Below are 20,093 nucleotides of genomic sequence, written 5' to 3' on the forward strand. Positions count from 1 at the left end.
GATGGGTAAAAGGAGGGGCCAGGGGTATGCAGAAGGGCCATGGAGGGCAGAAGGGAGGAGGTAGGGGTTGGACTCAGCCAAAAGAGGGAATTTGATGGGGGTGCCCAGCAATCCCAGGGCAGGTAGGAGGGACAGTGCAGCATAACAGAGGCCTTGTAAGTGAGCAAGGAGGGCCAGTGTCAGCATAAAAAACATGGAGGGCAGGTGGGAGGGGCAGCACAGTGGACCAAGGGTGTGTCTTACAGTGGAGTGGTATGCCATGTTGTACAGTGGAATACTGTACAATAGAGTAGCATACACTGAAATAGCATGCAGTGGAGTAGCTTACAATGGAGTGGAGTACATTGGAGTGGCGTAGATTGGAATAGCATACAGTGGCATGGCGTAGACTGCAGTATCATACAGTGAAGTAGGATACAGTTGTGTACAGTGGTGTGACGAATAGTGGACTGGGGTAGAGTGGAGTGGCACAGAGTCAAATAGTGCAGATTTGAGTGGTGTGGAGTGTAGTTATGTAGAGTGGAATAATGTTTAGTGGAGTGGTATAAAGTGGATTGACGTATAGTGTAGTGGTATAGAGTGGAATGGTGAACAGTTGAGTGTTGTAGAGTGCAGTTGTGTACAGTAGAATAGTGTACAGTGGAGTGGCATAGAATGGAGTGTTTTAGAGTGTAATCGTGTAAATGGAGTAGCGTGGAGTGCAGTGGCATAGAGTGGAATAGTGTACAGTGGAGTGAGGTACTGTGTAGTGACATACAGTAGAACAGCACAGAGTGGAGTGGTGTTGAGTGGAATAGCGTACAGTGCAGTGGCGTACACCAGAGTAGCATAGATTGGAACACAGCCAAAATCGCCATGCCAAATTTACAAAGTGGCGCAATGCATGCATTGCCCCACTTTGTAATCCTTTGTGTTACATGATGCCTGCGCCAGGCATAATGTATGCAAAGGGGGCGTTTCCCTGTTAGAGGACTGAAAAAATGGCACAACGAAATCTAAGAGATTTCTTTGTGTCATTTTTTTCTGCACTTTTAACGCATGTTCAGAGCAGGCATTAAAAGGAGGCCCTCCATTGTTTGCAGTGGACCTCAATGTGCCGTAATTGAGTTTTGCAGGATTAGCGTCAACATTTTTTATGCTAATCCTGCAAAGCTCCAAACTAGTGTAAAAAATGTCGACGCTAGTTTCCCTAACTACCACCATGGTGTGCCGTATCTTAGATATGGTGCACACATGGTGGCGGTAGGGGGTGCTAAGGGGTGGAAAAAAAGTGTTGCTGCACTGGGTGCAGCACCACTTTACTTAAATCAGGCCCCTAATCTCTTAAAGGACAGGGGTACAGGCATCCAATTGAAGGAGCCAGACAATGTTTTGCCTCCACGGGAAAAAAATATTTTTTTTTATTGAGAAAAAAATAATTTGGGTCACATTTCACATGTGAAAATGTACACCGTGTTAAATTTTTATATGTGCTAATAAGAACACATGTGAGTACATTTATGATTATACAGTGTGTTGTGACTTCTTTTTTGCAGAGACCTTCCCAGGGCAAAGCGCTAGCACAAGAATGAGGTTGAAAAACAAATTACACTTGGCATATGACACCAAAAACCCTTTATGCTGTGAGGGATGCCCCTTCTAGTTCCTTAACTATGTCCTAAATAACCATATATTGGATGATTAAAATATATATATGTCAGACCCATGCCAACGCCGTATTTGTATATTCTTTGCAACTGACCTGTCTCATGGAATCGCTGATGATAATCTCCCTCTTGTCATGTGCCGGCCTCTGGGCCATTCACAATGAAAAATATAGTCCACGGGTCTGCTTTTCCACCACACTCAGAGCAGAGCTTAATTTGAGCCTTAATTATGTTCAATTTTCAGTAATATTGTTACATAACAGGCCTTATATGTTAAATATCTAATACACTGACAGCATCTGCCGTTTGAGGAGATCGTTAGGGCCCTTACTACAGGAATTCATACCCTTTTAACGTTTTGTCTTGAAACATCTACATCAACGGAACTGAATCGGGCCAAACCGCTCCTCCCACCCCATCCCCGACTGTAACTCAGCACAACTGTCAGTGTTCCGATTCACTCCATACCACAACTGTCAGTGTTCCGATTCACTCCATACCACAACTGTCAGTGTTCACTCCATGCAGCTAAATAACCTCCGTAAGAACTGCAAGGATCCCCCCTCTTTTAGGATGTATGACAATAGTAGACTGTATTAAGTTGGCCGCTGCTGTGACACTAAATCGACGGTTGAATAGACAATATATTAACTTAAGTGTGAAGAACAGAACATTAAAATATGCAGAAAGTCTTATGCGGATGTGATTCATAGCGGACGCTTATCGTCTTTGTTGTAATATTTTAGAGCCCTCCAACATCACATCACAGCTGTGGGCAATAACACATTTCCTAAGAGCAGCTATTTCTTCCTTCTGCAACTGCTGGCTTTCAGTTTCAAGCCACTGAATAGAAGAAGGAACGTTTTTTTCCAATTCATTGCAAGATTTCGACGAGATAACAATAAAGCCAGGGATATAAACTTTCCAATAGCTTTATATGGTTTAGGTGGTGGAACAAGGGCAAGGACGCAACCATCCAAAGTGCTGCATACCGTTCTGCCCAAGTCTTGAGCGATTGCCATGATTATGTCTTCCCAGCAAGAATGTAAGGACGGACAGGACCAAAACGTGTGGAATGTCAGCTTCAGGTGCATTGCATCACAGTGAGGCCCTGGGAAAGATCTTATTAATTCTATCTTCAGTAAAGTAAGCTATGTTTAATATGTAAAGCTGAATTCATTTAAACCTCGTATTACATGACATCTTAGGTGGAGATGCCAATACCCTCATCCATTCCGAGTCATGTAGGAGCCTAGCCAAATCAGATTCCCACTGTGTGCCAAGATTATGTCACGTCAAATAAAAGTGTTGTATGAAAAGCTCTGTACAACCATTTAATGAGACATCTTACATCGCCCATTGTATGTAAAGTCTGTGCAAGAGTAGGCGGTTCTGCATCCGAGTATGTGCCATAAATCCAGAAAGGCATGTTTGATTTCTAGACATGTGAAACATTGGCCACTCAGTACATGGTAGTCATCTATGAGCATCTTAAATTGCAATAAGGACCGTGAACAACCTGACTACAGTGTCTACACCTATTGTAATCCAGGGGTGATGCTGTGATGAAGTTAGCCAGCTCGTACACAATGGGAGACCCAACAATGACATAGATGGTGCATAAGGGAAGACGTGTTTTGTGAGTGTCATTACACGTTTTAAGCAGATAAGAGCAATATGAGTCATTGTTGGCAATGAGCTACCAGAGTGCAATTTAGAATACATCAATTTCACCAAGGCGACATCCATTAAATTTGCCACCTGCAAGCCCGTTTCACTCAGGTAATGTGCACCTAACAGCTACAAGACTACTATATTTGGGCCGCCAGATAGTATTTTTTCAAGTTCGGAAGGCCCAAGCGCCCACCTCAACTAACAAGTGCTTTGTTAATAAGGCTATTAGCGTTCGGCCACTTGCCCATACGAAGTTGGTAACCAATTGATCCATAAATCAAAGGCATATTCACAAAATAATACAACGGCTGGAATATAACCATTGTAAATAAGGATACACTTCCCATCAGCGAGAGTAGGAGCGAGGTCCAAAACGCTAGTTGTGTTCTCAGATTACTCACTGAGTTACCAAGATTACCGTCCTACAGGTCTCCCGCATCATAGTATATATTAATACCGAAGTAATGGAAGGATGTTGCTTCCCATTGTAACTGATTATTCATTATAAGGTCGGGTGACTGTGTGCTGCACATTTAAAGGGAAAATACATGATTTAGCCCATTTTATACTAAGCCCGGAAAGCCTCCCAAATTTCTCCAGTGTGTGAGTAATGCTAGATAGGTCCTTCATAACGTCCTTAACATAAATAAGAATATCATATGCGTATAAAGAGACCACCGGGACACTCATGTCCTGGGAATCCCCATTGTGCTCCCAGTGCCTTGGGGCTAGCCGCACTGCCCATCGCAGACAGCAGTGGCAACAGAGAGTAGCCCTGCCGAGTGCCCCCATGGATGTTTCAGGAGTTGAGATACAACAGCCAGTCTTATCCCTCACAGTCGGGTTAGTATAGAGGATTCAAATCCATTTGTGCATGTATGTGGAACCTCAAAATGACTCAAGGATCCTGAATATGTAGTGCCACTTTTAAGAAACCAAAAGCGTATCTGAGGTTTGAGGGCATGCAAGCCGCTCGAGCTCAAACCTCTGTGGTAAAAGAAATGGCATCCCAAAGTTTACGCAGGTTTAGGGAAGTATTGCACCCCGTCATAAAGACCATCTGATCCCAGTGGATCAAGGTGGGTAGCACTGGTAACATGGTTCGCTGGGAGTTTAGTAAGTAGTTTGCAATTGGCCTTTAATGTAGACTAAGAGAAGGCCTTCTTGGGGTTCTTACTCAGCTTCAGGATAGCTGTGATCAGCCTATGTTGACCACTTTATTGCTATGATTGCCTTTGGTATTCATTGCATTGTTATTTAATTGTAAAAATATCAAATGTGAATTATTATATTGTTGGAAGGTGGGTTTATTCTATCCTGCATCTCTCACAGACATCTTGGTATTCAGATACAATATACTACTCCACAGCCACATAAATCAGTGCGTATGTAACTGGAAATGGTGGCCTGTAAAAAAACAAAAAACAATATTTCATAATGTGTCAATTATTATTATTAGAAGGAAACAACAGAGCACATGTGCATAAGGCCTCGTTAACAGGTGAGGTAAAAAATCTGAGGTCAAAGCAATAAAGAATATCTATTAGAACAATCATTGGGAGATGGAACTTCTTACATAAACCATTTTGGAAGGTCTCGTTTTGTTATGGCACACAATAACAAAATGGAACAAAATAACGAATGAGGACATCTTTCACAGACAGCGGAAATACCTGACTTCCTATGGTAGGAGGGAGGAGATCCCCACAAAAAAAGTGAGAAATATGAAGACTGGACAACTTTGTTAGCAGGGATCTGCAGATTAGTTCTTACTTAGCAGAGTCATTAAGTTGTTGGTAGGGATGAAGGGTGTGACTCCAGTTGCAGTTGTTCAAGGTATGGATGTTTCTAGGACAGGCTTGTCCTTTCTGTATGTTCCTGATTACTGCTTCAGAAAGGCTTATGAGTACCAGATGCAGAGACTTCACACTTCATTGTGCCCGAGTTGTGGGTGCCCCTGTTTTGATACAGCTCCAGTGCTAGCTACTTTGAGAAGAATCACTTTATTCACAAAGGCCAAGTCTGGAGAGCAGCTTGAGAAGGACACTTGAACGAGAACCAACCCTAATTGGTTCTGAGGTTTCAGAGAGTAGACCCAGTCTAGAAAATAATCATCAAATTGTGTCCCAAACCAACCAGCTTTGTTCTAATTTCAAGTTCTTCATGAACAAGAAAAGGGGTGCTCTGCAGTGTACGTAAAGGACTGCTGTGTGACCAGGGCTTGTGACTGCCTAACACTCAGTATCCTAGAGGTTAAAAGACCTCATCAAAATCTATATTTTATGATGGAATCGCTGAGGGTCTGCCTGGTGCCTAGAATCCAGCCTCTCTTCTGAGCGAGGAAAGGAGTCTGCCTGGCCCTGCCTCAGGGGAGACTGTCCAGGAGGAGATGCCCTCACATGTCCCTAGTTTTGAGAACACCCTGAAAAATCAGAGAGCTTGAGAGAATACCAGGAGTGACCATTGCAGCAAATGAGTTCCAAGGACCACATATTTTGTTACAGCTGAGAACTGTACCTGAAAGACTGCCAAGATTAGCCATGTGGCCTGGCATTTGATGAAAGTTTAGGTTCAAAACTGTCAGGGTTCATGTAAATCAGCCAGGTTTGCACTGTTTCTTGTTTGTTGCTCTTAGCAAATAAGAGGAGTACTGGCTTCAGTTAAGCACTGAGCATCCACGTATGGATGATGTGCGGAAAATGGTTAAAGCACTGAGGGGCATATTTATACTCCGTTTGCGCCGAATTTGTGTCGTTTTTTTCGACGCAAATTCGACGCAAAACTAACTCCATATTTATACTTTGGCGTTAGACGCGTCTAGCGCCAAAGTTCATGGAGTTAGCGTCATTTTTTTGCGTGAACACCTTCCTTGCGTTAATGATATGCAAGGTAGGCGTTCCCGTCTTAAAAAATGACTCCGATGCTATTGCGTCGGATTTATACTCCCGGGCAAAAATGACGCCCGGGAGTGGGCGGGACTAAAAAACCTGCATTTGCGCCGGATTTTAGCGCCTGGGTCAGGGCAGGCGTTAAGGGACCTGTGGGCTCAGAATGAGCCCAGAGGTGCCCTCCCAAGCCCCCAGGGACACCCCCTGCCACCCTTGCCCACCCCAGGAGGACACCCAAGGATGGAGGGACCCACCCCAGGGAAGAAAAGGTAAGTTGTGGTAAGTATTTTTTTTTTTTTTTTTGGCATAGGGGGGCCTGATTTGTGCCCCCCTACATGCCACTATGCCCAATGACCATGCCCAGAGGACAGAAGTCCCCTGGGCATGGCCATTGGGCAAGGGGGCATGACTCCTGTCTTTGCTAAGACAGGAGTCATGTTAATGGCGTCTGGGCGCCAAAAAAAAATGGCGCAAATCGGGTTAAGACGTTTTTTTTGCCTCAGCCTGACTTGCCCCATTTTTGGACGCCCAAACTCCATTTTTCCCTACGCCGGCGCTGCCTGGTGTACGTGGTTTTTTTTCACGCACACCAGGCAGCGCCGGTCGGCTAACGCCGGCTAACGCCATTCAATAAATACAGCGCCCGCATGGCGCTTCAGAATGGCGTTAGCCGGCGCTAATTTTTTGGGCGCTAAACTGCGTTAGCGCAGTTTTGCTTCAAAAAGTATAAATATGGCCCTGAATGTCTGAAGCACAAGAGATGTTCAAGTAGATCTATGTTTCATTAGCGAATTGGTGAATCCTGATGCTGTTATCTGTGAGTAAAATACTAAGCGGCTCCACGTAGAGGCTGAAGATGGCAGGGGATAGTATGGCAGCCTGGAATACTCTGCAGGTGATAGGAATCTTTTGGGACCTGGAGGTACCTATGTGAACATACTGGTATTGGTTGGAAAGGTGGGAGGAGAACCAGTGAAGGACATTGCCGGTGAATCCCATTCATAACTCCAAGGTGTATATGCGTATAGGATGGTCGATTGTGTCAAAAGAAGCTGAGAGATCCAATAATAACAGGAGGCAGCTGTCATCTTGATCTGAGGTCAGGAGGGCATTTTCTACAATATGTAAGGTAGCAGACTCTGTGTTGCAGTATCATATGAAGATATGCTATTAGTTGTGCCGGAGATGCTCAGCATTAATGTGATTTTGGGTTTGAACATAGACTGCTTTTTCAATGATCTTGCTGAAGAATGGTAGTTGAGTGATGGGCCAGTAGTTTGTGAGGTCACTAGGGTATAGTATAGGTTTCCTAAAGAGTGGGAGGATGTGGCCTATCTTGAGAAATACTAGGAATATCCCTTGTGTAAGGGGTGGTATTGATAATGGGGAGTAGGGGTGAAAGGACATTCCATATGAAGGACAGCCAAAAAATCAGATACTTTTAAAAGCAACTAGACAAGATGCTTCTCCACTGCTTCAGGCATAATCCATCCCTGTTATATAAGCACAGACAACAAGTGGCATCACTCACTAAAAATAGAGTACAGCGAATAGGATACGAGATTGGCTTCTCCCTCTATTATACCCCGATTACTGTTACAGTCACTGATGATACCATCTGTGTGGCTCAAAACATTAACAACTGCATGTTAGCAATCATAAAGTGGATGGACAACTTATTAAAACTTAATGCTGATAAAAGCAAGATTCTCTTGCCATTTTACAGCTTGGTCACACATCTGATGGTCCTCTGCCTTAGGTTCTCCTATGAGCCCTGTGAAGGTAGCTAAAAATCTGGAGGTTATGTTTGATGAGCACCTCTCTTCTGCTAATCATGTCAGCCGCATGGTCTCTTCCTGTTTTAACATCATTTGGGACCAAAGTACGTACTTTAGGAATTGTGATTTCCTAATTGTGATTCTATGCAAATCTCAAATAGGAAATCACATTATCAAATGTACGTAACTCCATTGAGTTTCCCACTGGGAATCATAAATATTACAGGGATGGAGGCCTGCTGGGATCAGCAGACCACCAGGTCTGTGATTGCTTTGAAATAAAGCAATATTTTTTTTTTGTTTAATCGCAGCCCATTTTCCTCAAAGAAAAATGGTATGCATTTAAAAAAAAAAAATGAAACTTATCGCTTTCATTTTTTAAGAGTAGACGGTGATCAATGAGACCACTGCCTGCTCTTAAAAAGCCTTCCCGCATTCATTCACATAGGGGAAGGAGTCCCTTGAAGACTCCTTTCCCTTTGTGAGTGCATTAACACCAAGTTGAAATTAGTGTTAAAAGAGAATGTTTGCAACCGTATTCCGGTCGCAAAACACTTGGACATAGGACTGCGAGTCAGTATTAGGAAGGGATGTCATTAACATGCCACTTCCTAATACTTAATCGATAACCCATTTTGTGATTCGGTAATAGGTTACAGAATCGGGAAACAGTAATTTGTGCATAGGAAAATGCTTTTCTTTGGTTGAAAACAGCTCAATTCTGCGAATCGGGCGATTTGTGAGCCAAAAAATGCTATGTACATGTGGCCCTCGGTCATTAAGAAAATCTTCCCTTGTGTTCTGGAGTCAGCATAGAAAACTGTTATTGTTGCTTTAATGTCCTCCAGGTTGGACTACTGCAACATTTTATTCCTCAACAACAAGCAAAGTTCTTAACTTAAATTACAAACTGTACAAAATGCTGCTACTTGTCTCATCTTGGATATTCCTAAATTTAAATCAGTATCCGATGAGCTTAAACAATTACGCTGGCTCCCTGTTAAGCCCTAACTTTCATTTAAAGCTCTTTGTATCGCTCAGCGTGCTGTTCATGGTCATGGACCTTACTTTTTCTGTCTAAATTTCAGTGGTATCATCCGGTCTGACCGCTATGCTCTACTCCTATGAAACAGCTGATCATTCCTAGATTTCGCACAGCTAGATTAGGAGGTAGGTCTTCTGTCTTTCAGATGGCTCAACTCTAACACTGTTCCTCATCACATATCAGATCTGGATAACCATATACTATTTAGAAAGAGCATTGAAACCTGGCTCTTCTCTCATTAAGTCTCTCCTGGTAGTTTATTTTCCTTTTTTTCCTGGGAAGAGCTTGTTTTGGGTCTCTAGCGTCTTAATGCTTCTGGTTATTTGCACACCTGATACATTTTATTTCATTATTTCATTTCTGTTCTCTTGGAATGTTAGCAGGTGGCTAAAAGCACTAGCTGTGGAAAGGGCTGCTGCCACTGATACTTAATTTCATCTGTTGTAGCTTCCAGGAGGAGGGAGGGAATTGCAGATCCCTGGGTTATGTAACCCGGGAGGAGTCATGTATTTCATTCATAATGAAAATTGACGCATTGTCACCCCTAGAGTCCAGGTTGCTGGACAGAAAACAGCCAGGAAGCATTAGTACTGGTCACGGAAGAGCAGTGGTATTGAGCAAGTAGCAAGACTAGGAATGAGTCCAAAACGAATCAAGACAAGCCACAAAAATCAAAGCTAAATATCTAATATAATAATGGTGATAAGATATTACAAGTCTGCCAGGAAATGATGGAACATAGAGGAATTTGTGGTAACACTTTGCTCTTCATGATTTGGCTTTCTTATATCTTAGGCACCTCCTCCACCTGTTTCATACTTCTTCCCAGTTCTGATTGATGTCACATGAGGCAGCTGTCATATTCTATATATGGGGCATAGCCTCTCTTGGGGCTCACTTTTTTGCAAATTGTTTGATGTAACCATGTTTTCTGCATTTGCTACATCATGGTGGTACCAAGCTGGAGCAGCCTTGCTCTTCTCTATAAGGGCCATAATGTCTAGCTGCCTCCAAATAACATTCACTATTGATCACATCTTGTGTCCTCATATCCTCCTCCCCAATTATCTGATAAGTGAGACTATCAATACTGTGTGGAGACTATTTTCTGCACCTTAATTCTAGGACAGATAATGGTCTCCAAATTTTGAGTGATTCAAGATTCATAATGGACACATACGATTCTATGACCAAACACAATATACGTGAAGTGACAGTTATTGGACCTCGAAATCTCAAAACTCAGATTATGAGGAACAATAACTCTCTGATAAAAATGTGAGTGCTGTTTGTATCTGGGCTTGACCTTTGATATTACTCTGGAGTAGCAACACCCTCTAAGGCATTATATTTAGGTTTGTGGCTAAATTGGAAAAAAAATATCTATTTATTGAAGTTCTCAACTTTTTTATTTACTATGCACCAGGAGATTCTCATCTCCAACTAAACCGCAGGGTACATTGCTCATCACTCCCTCATTCCTATGAATAGCTGTTTGTTCTAAACAAAGCTTCATCCTAATCAGTACCTTTCAAAACAGATTATGCATCAGAGATAAGTGTTTTTACATATAGAGGATCCATGTGGGAAAGCATGAATTAACGAAATCCAGAACAAGGAGATATCTACCACTAAAAGTGCTTTCAAAATTGGAAAGCTCCCTACAGACTACACTGATATTGGAATTATTAGACATGAATATGTATTTCATTTTTTCAGTTGCATAGATTTACTTCATTCCATAGTTATATCTAGTCATTAACCGCTTTTTGCGAGTTTCCTGAATTCAATTTTTAAAGCTGAGAATACTAGAGGATCACCTCGTCTGTCATTGCTAAGGGAAATATTTTAACTGTCTGCAGTGAGAACTTAGAGTGTGACCAAGAAGTGACTTGCTGCTTATTTTTTTGCTATAGCTTGGTTGATTCCAACAAGGAAATTCAAATGTCTAAAGACCTATTTCAGGTGGACCTTTTTCTCTCAATTGATTTAGTAGTTTTACCGTGCAACACACTTCAAACTGCTTATTTGCTGTGTAATGTTTTGAGTTTGTGTGTTACGGTTGCAATAAACACATTCAATAATTGATGGATGGTGAAGTGCGGTGGTATAAACTTGTTTTTTTTATTTGCTAATCGTAGTAAGCAAACTGAAGAAAAATGCATAATACTGTTCCCAACATAGAGTAAGGACGTACAAGTTTGTATATATATAGTATTTCTTTTTTGTGAACCTAGGGAAAGGGCAGTGAAACGCTGTGTACGGTCAAAGACAGGCATACCATCAGTGAGCGATAGGAGCAGTAGCTGGGTTGGGCCCCCCTAGAAATATGTTTTTGAAAATTACATGTCACATTATTGTTCTCTGGTAGCTAAGGGAATTTGATCAGAATTAGAAGAAATGCATTCCAGAACTTTTGTCAAAGACACCACTGTATTTGAATTGTTAAACTTGGGTGTAATTTATTCATGTGTATGTCGTCTGCATACTAGCTCTCCTTGCCGAGTGTAAAGGATGTTTATTTAAGATGTAGGCGATGTGTGTGATAAATTACCCAAGAAAAAGATTAGTACCCTTTTTCAGCAATGTAAGTTCATTTTTCTTCTTTTTCTTTTTGCAGCTATTGAAGCATGTCATTGCTTTTGCCTTCTTTGATTCAAGTAATCACACAGTGATATTATTAAATAATGCTTACCACAGCAAATGCAGCATAACTGGGATTGGACACGGCAGGGATATTAAAGTGAATGCAACAAAATTAAGGCTTCTGTCAGGGATCATTTATAATTTCCAGAAATCTGTGACGAAATCTACTAAGTAATAGAAGCTTCTTTAGTATGTCATTTGTTAGTTATGTCATTGTTATTTTTGCTGAACTTAAACGTATTATAATTATTGTTTTTCAAAAATCAATAAGTAGCATGCCTGATTTTTTTTATTTGGCTCACTGCGTCTCTCAACGCGTGGTCGCGAGGTCTTTGAGCTGAGTGATATTAAGGACACGTGTCACGGTGTCTATTGGAATGGCCTAGTGGCTTTGAGGTATTTACATTTGGGAAACCCATATTTCCATCACATGCATCCATGATCTATGATTACCACTCAGGATTGACAATAATTTGAAATACAGGGACGATGTATTGATGCATGAGATCGTGGAACAATTTCTGCCCTGATGAAGTTCACAAGGAGTAAACGAAACGCGTTGGATGTGTTCTATGAATTATTGGCGAAAATAATAGGAATTAATAAAGTATTTATAAATGTACACTTTTGGACATGGAGTTGAAATTAAAAGCAGATACATTACATTGGTGCACCATCAATTACAAGGATTTTATTACAATTAATGTATACTTTTTCAAACCTTTTGATTTAGACAACAGGAATGCTGCAAGACAGAAACAGAGCGGCCAACCAATTTTTCGAACAAGTATCACTTTGTCCATCCCAAATATCAGCATGGTACCAGCATTGGACGAAGTCCAGCAAACTCTCAATAAAGCAGTGGACTGCATTCTCAATGTCTCAAAAGGAGTTAGACAGTGGAGTAAAGAGAGAATGTCAAAGGTTTGTCTCTTTTCTTTACTTTAATTGTAAACATTGTTTGCTTTGATCATGTACTGAATAATCAAAACCTCTCATTTCTATAGAGAAAGATGTTGGATAGAAAAATAGCAGCCCTGCATCTTGGTGGTAAAGGCAGTGACTCGGAGGAGGAAATTGGAGAGACCGGAATTAAACATACTCATGGTAATTTTTCTTTTTTAGTGAATATTTTAGGTATTAGGTATTGAAAATGTATTTATTGAAGGTGATAGCCAACGCTATACAACTTATACTTATTTGCAGCCAAGAAAGCCTTTTTCAACCTAGACAGAAATTAGAACTACATTTATAATGGAAAATTGTATGTTAGCTGACCTATGGTCGATGCTTGAACGAGTGACCTCATTGGTAAAGATGTGTAGGGGACACGTTTGAGGTGAATGGGTAGGATTTTCATGTAGTACTATGGCACGTACACATCGTCGCTAAACTTCAGTTATTAGAAATGTGGTGACGCTACGTGTTTTATCAGTTCACCTTTACATCACAATTCATGATGACAAATTCTACCCGCTGTAATTTTTTGTCAACAAAAACAGATCTTATATTGGTTGTCATTAAGCACCTGTCTGTCAAGCTTTGCAAATATGAAAAGACTCAAGGCACAAACGGTCTGTGGACCTGCTATGTGCTATGTGATTTAATGTGGTACATGGAAACCCACTTAACAGGAGTGTAGGTTAACAATATAACATCTACCTACAGCATGTTAAAATAATGTATGATGGCCATGGAGTGTGCAGGATTGGTATTTCGATGCAATACAGGAATTATGACATAAAATGCAATACTGTTTTACATATGAACGATATGGTTAAGGACTCTACTGTCAGTAATTGCTTTTTGGCACCACGTGCCCTGGAAATAGTACAATGGTGAAAATATTTCTTATTCCCCACTTCAACAGTGAATCGTAGTTCCCATCTTTTCATACAAGGTATCTGTACAAAATGCCGTGATACCTTACCCCCAAGATTTATACCACTGGGAAAAGTGGGGTTTGATACCATAGGGCATTTATTCCAAGATGCTGTTCTCATAGACTTTCATATATTAGTAGATGAATGAGAAATCCCGAGAGGACAATTCCTTTATACATTAGAATGGTGCATGCTCTCCGGCAACAATGGAACATGGACACCACTGATCTCCCTACAGATTCAGTGGTGCAGGCACAACAGGACGTGGCAGAAGAGTGGGCTTCTGGTTCAATAAATCTATACTAGGACACACAGGTGCCTTCTTACAGGTGGTTAGAGGCAAACAGAAATTTCGGGTTGTGCCATCAATGACAAGGAGTGCTGGACAGCCATGGAATACACACAGAAGGTATCCCATAATGCAAATTTTCTATATATTTAGCTTAATATATTACACATGGCCATACGTTAAGCAATGCAATATTAGTCAGACATACCCAGGCACCCAATTTAGGTGAAGACGATAAGAAGGGCCTCTCCACAAGTGACTTGCACACTTAGCTGGTGCATCTACACATGGCCCTAGACAAGACTGCAGTCAGCAGAACACCTGACAGGATGCTGCGGAACCTGCCTTGGCATAAACTCTACATTGCCACAGGTTCATTCATTTACAGGAGCTTCTTGGCGCGTAGCAGATATCCCATGCAAAGGGGTCCTGAATACTTCCTGACTCACCTCTGGCAATACCCAACGCATCAGTCATGTCCTCCCACCACCATCACAATAAAGATTAATCTCTTAAGGATATGTTTAATAAACCTGCCACAAAGAACGATCAGGGTAAAGCAGCCCATGATATCTTAGACTCAAGAGGAAGATGATCCAGTCACACAGTCATTCTTGGAGAATCTTTTTGGCACTCTCAGTGAAGACTTAGAGGTCTTGAAGCACGACATAGCAACAGAGGTTAAGGACATGAAGGAGAAGATCGGCAAATTGGAACATGCAAGTGACATACAGGAAGATGGACTGGAGGGACACTGATGCAAAATGCTTGAATTGAGCGATAAAAACGCTGACCTCCTCCACAGTTTGGAAGACCTGGAAAACAGATCCTGGCGCTCTAATAATTATATTGAAGGTGGTCCTCTGCAGGCAGACTCCGGGAGACTTGAGGAATATGTCACCCGCTTACTCGTCATGATGTGCCTAACCTTGCAGCTAAGGACATAATACTGGACTGCATGCTCAGGGCAGGCTTGCCATCAAATCCCCCAGTACCCCGCAAGATATATTAACCTGCCTTCACTCCTACCATCAGAAAGACATCATCATGGCCGCAGTCTGAGATAAGAGCAACACTGAATTTGAGGGAGTGAAGATTTGGCTGTACCACAACCTCTCACCCCTGACACTGTAACGCTGCAGGGCCTTCTGACCTGTAACCAAGTTTCTGCATGGACAGGGGATCCGCTAGAAAGGTAATACAGACCCAGGTGGAACTACCTGGTCAACGGCTGTCCCCCTGACTGGAAGTAGGAGACTACACTTTCACTGTTGCCTCGATCTATGCACCAAATGAAGCCTTTATTAAAGATGCAGTGGGACGGGTGGTGGCCATGATAGATGTAGACATACTTATAGGGGGCGACCTTGACATAGTTCACGATGCCGTAATTGCCAGAATGGTACAAAGAATGGGACAGGTGGGAGCCCTGTCAGATTCCAGTCAAAAATGGTTGGTGAATATGGGACTAACCGGCGTGTGGCAGCAATGTAACCCGACAACGAGAGCTTGCACATTTTTGTCTGCCGCTCACCAGACGTATGCACACATTGACTTATTCTTGACATCCCCCCATATCACACTAGCTACCACCTCAGTAGACATTGGCGTGGTGGCCCTATCTGATCATGCATCTATTACCATTACTCTGCAGTTACCCGGGGGGGGGGAGGCACTCCAACGCACATGGCGTTTGAATCATAAACTACTCACATATGACTCTAATATCAGTCAAATTACAGAAGCTATACGCACCTATTTAGACAGTGGTTGCAGTGCTGTTGGATGCTTTAAAGCAGTCATACATGTACAGGCCCATTTAAAGTGTGGCAGCAACTCACGGCAGCCTGCAAACTGCTCAGGGCATTAGACATGGACAAAGCAGAATATGGTGTCTTGTGTGCAAAGCAAACCTTTTCTGCTGGAGGCAACAAAGTAGGGCAACTATAAGCACATTGACTTTGTGCCCAAACTATGCAACTACGGATGGATGAACTTGAAGGGTCCCATGGTAACCGTGTACACCAAGATGCACAAATAGCTCAGGAATTTGAGCACTTCTGTTCCACACTATACACTGCGAAAAAGCTTGACACTAGCGCAGCTGGAGCCTATTTGACCCAAGCTCCTATTGCCCACCTTTCAGAAAGTTACGCTTCCCATTTAGACAAAGATAGCCACATAGAAGTGGTGCTTTTGTTCATTAACTCCCTACCATTAGGTAAAGCCCCTGGACAGGATGGCTACTTTCAGAATTTTATAAAACGTTTGCAACCACTCTCGCCCCACTTCTGACGCGTTCCGTAACTCTTTTAGTGACACCGGTAGGCTCACGAAAAGATCGAATATGCCACCATAACTGTCCTCCATAAACCGGATAAAGACCTAGCTATTGTGCCTCAGATCGACCTTTATCATTGTTTAATGTAGTTGTAAAGATCTTTACCAGTGTTTTAGCATCCCGCCTGATTCCTTAAATGCAAGGTCTTGTAGATCCTGACCAATCGGGATTTATCACTGAAAGTGGTTGCAGTGGCCACACAAAGCATCTCTGCCATCTCATGGATAAATCACAGCATACACACATACTGTTACTTCTATTATCAGTCGCCACTGAGAAAGTCTTCGACGCATACACTGGCCATACCTTCAGCAAGGATTTCAAAGTTTGGCTTTGGCGCAAGCTTTTGCAGCTGGATAGACTGCTGCTATTCAGCCCCATAGGCAAGGGTCTGGGTCAATGGAACAATGTCCGAGCCATTTCGAGTGCCTCAGGGTACCCGTCAGAGGTGCCCATTGTCCCCACTCTTATTCGCTCTGTACGTGGAGCCTTTTGCTGAATGCATAAGGAGACTCCCTTCCATAATAGGAATATGTATGGGCGATTGAGAGCACACATTAGCAATGTACGCTGATGATGTGATGCTGACTATAACACAGCTCTTTACTTCCCTTCCTCCACTTCAGCTTGAATTGGAAGAATTTAGACAAGCATCAGATTTCAAAATCAGTCAGCGGAAGACACAGGCATTTAAACTTACAATCACCTGGGAGGACCAAACCGCACTCAAACGCCTTTCTCTATTTCTCAGGGAGTAACATATTCAGGCCTACCAATACACTCTACCACCGGGCGCACTGCACAACTATACTGCCCTTCTTTCGACTGTTCGATACGATCTCTCATCCTGGAAGAGATATGTTATGTGGTGACTGGGTAGGCTGGCTGCGGTCAAGAGGACACTGCTTCCTAAAATTCTTTACATTTATGTAAACGTTACCTTTGCAACCTTCTGCACCCACGTTATACAGATTACATCGCCTCATAAACAATTTCATCTGGGCTGGGAAAAGGGAACAAATGTCAAAAGTGCAGGCTTATTTGAGCCAGGCAGAGGGAGATTGGACATACCCCACCTGGAATGATACCACCAGGCGGCCCAACTGAGATATCTGGTGGAATGGTCTCCTTCAGCAACAGAGAAACATTGGTGCTTTATTGACCAAGCGATCTCCGGAATACCAATCTGGAAAATCCCGACTCCCTAGGAAACTGTGCCATACTGGGGTGTATGTTTTGCCGATCACTAGAGCTACAGTGGGGGTTTGTGACAGAGTGCAGGAAATGTGCTGTCTTCCTCCCGAACATCGCCTATGACTACCATCAAAGGCAATCCTGTGTTTTCACCAGGACTCCAGGTATCTGCTTTTATAAAATGGCAAGAAGCAAACTGCAAGCGGGTCGGAGTCTTCTTTGATGCCAATGGTATGTTAGACTTCTCCCAGTTATGGGAAAACTATGATCCCCTCCACTGTGTATTGGCAATAAATTGCCATTCGCCACTGGATTATGCAGCCAAACATTTATGCCCATGCCAGCGTCCCTCACTCCTTTTGAAAAATGGCTTATCACACGCCAGTCTGATAAACGTATCCTCTCAATGGCATTTAAATAACTCTGGGGGTTTATGTACTTTCTGGATATATCAGCATGCATTCTAATCAAATGTTGAACTCACTAGAAAGTTGCATAGAAGGTCAATGTGCCTTTCTGAAATTTGGGCCTTTATGTTGTAATAGTGACATCACATAAGATTACATTAGCAACCACCAATTTTAAGATTACCAGCAGTGATCACCTCTGTGCATCAGGATGGCTGCTAGTAGTATTATAAATTTGGCTCTGATAATTTGAACTGCCTGTAACAAGGTAATCCGTTTGCGTTCCTAGGTAGTACATGCCAGCTGCGGTGCCCTTGGCACAAAAGTAATCATATTAGTAATATGTCTCCACACATGATTTATCACTCAAAAATCACCTTTAAATAAATTTTGGAAACTCCACCATTTTTATCCAAACATCAGCTTATGAGTCGAGAGAATACACACATAATTGTCTTGGAATACACAATTTTGTCATTCATTTGTTAATTTAAGAAAGTAAAAAGTTTCAGTTTAGAAGGTTGAGAAGCACACAGGAGAGCTACTGACAGGTGGTTGGAGAGCTAACAGTAGCTCACAAGCTACTCGTTGGAGAAGCCTGGTATAGACCATCTGTTATTATTATATGAGGCATTTATTAATAGAGCATCTATTATTATTAGATAAAGTTTGTACTTACAGGCCATCTATTAATACACACCTTATATGCCATCGTCTCTGCACTATTTTTGTCAACCTTCTTTCTTTGCCATTACTTATTTCCACTTTGAGTACTCAGTAGTACTGCTAAACACAAATTCTAATAGTAAATAATTTATTTGCTTGATTAATTAAAACCATTGCAAAAAATAGACCTCAGAAAAGGATAATTCACCTACACAAATTAATCAATCATAAATAAAATTTGTTTTACAATACAACTTTATATCAAAAGTCATTCGTAATCACATAACAATCATGCCAATGAGATCAATAAAAACTGGTTATCAAGATAAAATCAAATTTTGAGGGTTGCAAGTTAAAGCTGTTATAAGTCCCTTATATTTGCTAGGGACACAAGCATCAGAGCAAAATCAGCAGAGTGTGTAAACATTATACAGAGAGCAAGGGAAAGAAGTCTGGAATATTTTGATGCAAGCCTAGCTAATTTTTACCAGCCCAAAGATTGTTATTATTAGATAGCCTTTTTACACTGTATGGACTACAGAATCCTTTGTGCAGAGTTATTCGTGCAGAGTTATCAGTGCTTTGAACTTTTCCTGTGGTAAATAAGGCCTTTTATAAAAAAAAAAACACTTTAAGTTGCAGATACCTCTACAAATTAGCAAATAGGCAGAGCACTATAAGGTTGTAGTTTCTGTTCGGCAATGCTTAAAAACCATACAAAACGGAATGCCAGCAGGACGTACCCACCAGCAAAGCATGCTTTCACTGCCTGCCTACGTGTTCTCAATCTCTTATCATTAAAGAGGGTCCTTAATAATACTCTGTGTTCATGTTTAAGTACTCCACATATTTCTTCATAGCGGATATTTATGAGTTTGTTCTGGTTAGTGTACTTGATATATGTCACCATTTTTAGAACGAACAAGCGCACTTCATTGCGCTTCCTAAACTAACATGGCCAACTAGTCTGCACCAAAGGAAGAGGATGGGCAACATATACTCGGACTTTATGTTAATGTTAATATTTATGATTTTCAATACTCTAAAATCATCTAGGTCTTTTTCAAGCATGGTTTCTAGGAAGTTCCGGTTCTGGTCTTTATTGGTGCATGCCAGTTACAATATTATGTGTGTCTATTGGATAATCATACAAAATGGTTTCAGTACTTTTCTCTTTTTGGTCTTTTGCCCCGGATCAATAAATACAACATCTATGTTATGTTTAATTATAAGGATGACTATATTATGATTCCAAGAGAGATGCATGCCTGTGTATGTACCTCACAGGTCTGGTTGTGTTTAGCTTTTTGTGGTTTTCAAAATATAATATGTTCATCATCTGTCCGAAAAAAACTTTTTTCTTGTAGACTTATCACGGTCGTTTATATCTCTTGACTTGAAATACACATTATTTTTGGGCCAAATTCCGCCATGCACATGCTGTTTATTCCACATACACAGGACCGTTCAGCATATTGGATTATGTGAAAATACATACATTGTTTGGTATGTCATTATTTCCTAAAATATCTAGAAATATTTTTTGCTTCTCGCTCACCTTCTCTATTTTGGTTGATCATTCTTTCTAATCTTTCTTTTATTTATGTCATTGTCGTTTGGTGGTTGGATACTCTAT

General features: G+C 41.6%; 1 protein-coding gene across 1 annotated transcript in view; it reads left to right on the plus strand.

Moving 5' to 3' along the window:
- Positions 1 to 20,093, plus strand: part of DNAH5 (dynein axonemal heavy chain 5) — a 4,110,061-nt gene that overhangs the window by 1,713,552 nt on the left and 2,376,416 nt on the right. Inside the window, exons 20-21 of the mRNA XM_069219645.1 lie at positions 12,411 to 12,601; positions 12,685 to 12,784. Coding sequence (XP_069075746.1) covers positions 12,411 to 12,601; positions 12,685 to 12,784 — 291 coding nt within the window. The remainder of the gene's footprint in view (positions 1 to 12,410; positions 12,602 to 12,684; positions 12,785 to 20,093) is intronic.

Source organism: Pleurodeles waltl, chromosome 2_2, assembly GCF_031143425.1.
Source record: "Pleurodeles waltl isolate 20211129_DDA chromosome 2_2, aPleWal1.hap1.20221129, whole genome shotgun sequence".
NCBI classification, from domain to species: Eukaryota; Metazoa; Chordata; class Amphibia; order Caudata; family Salamandridae; genus Pleurodeles; species Pleurodeles waltl.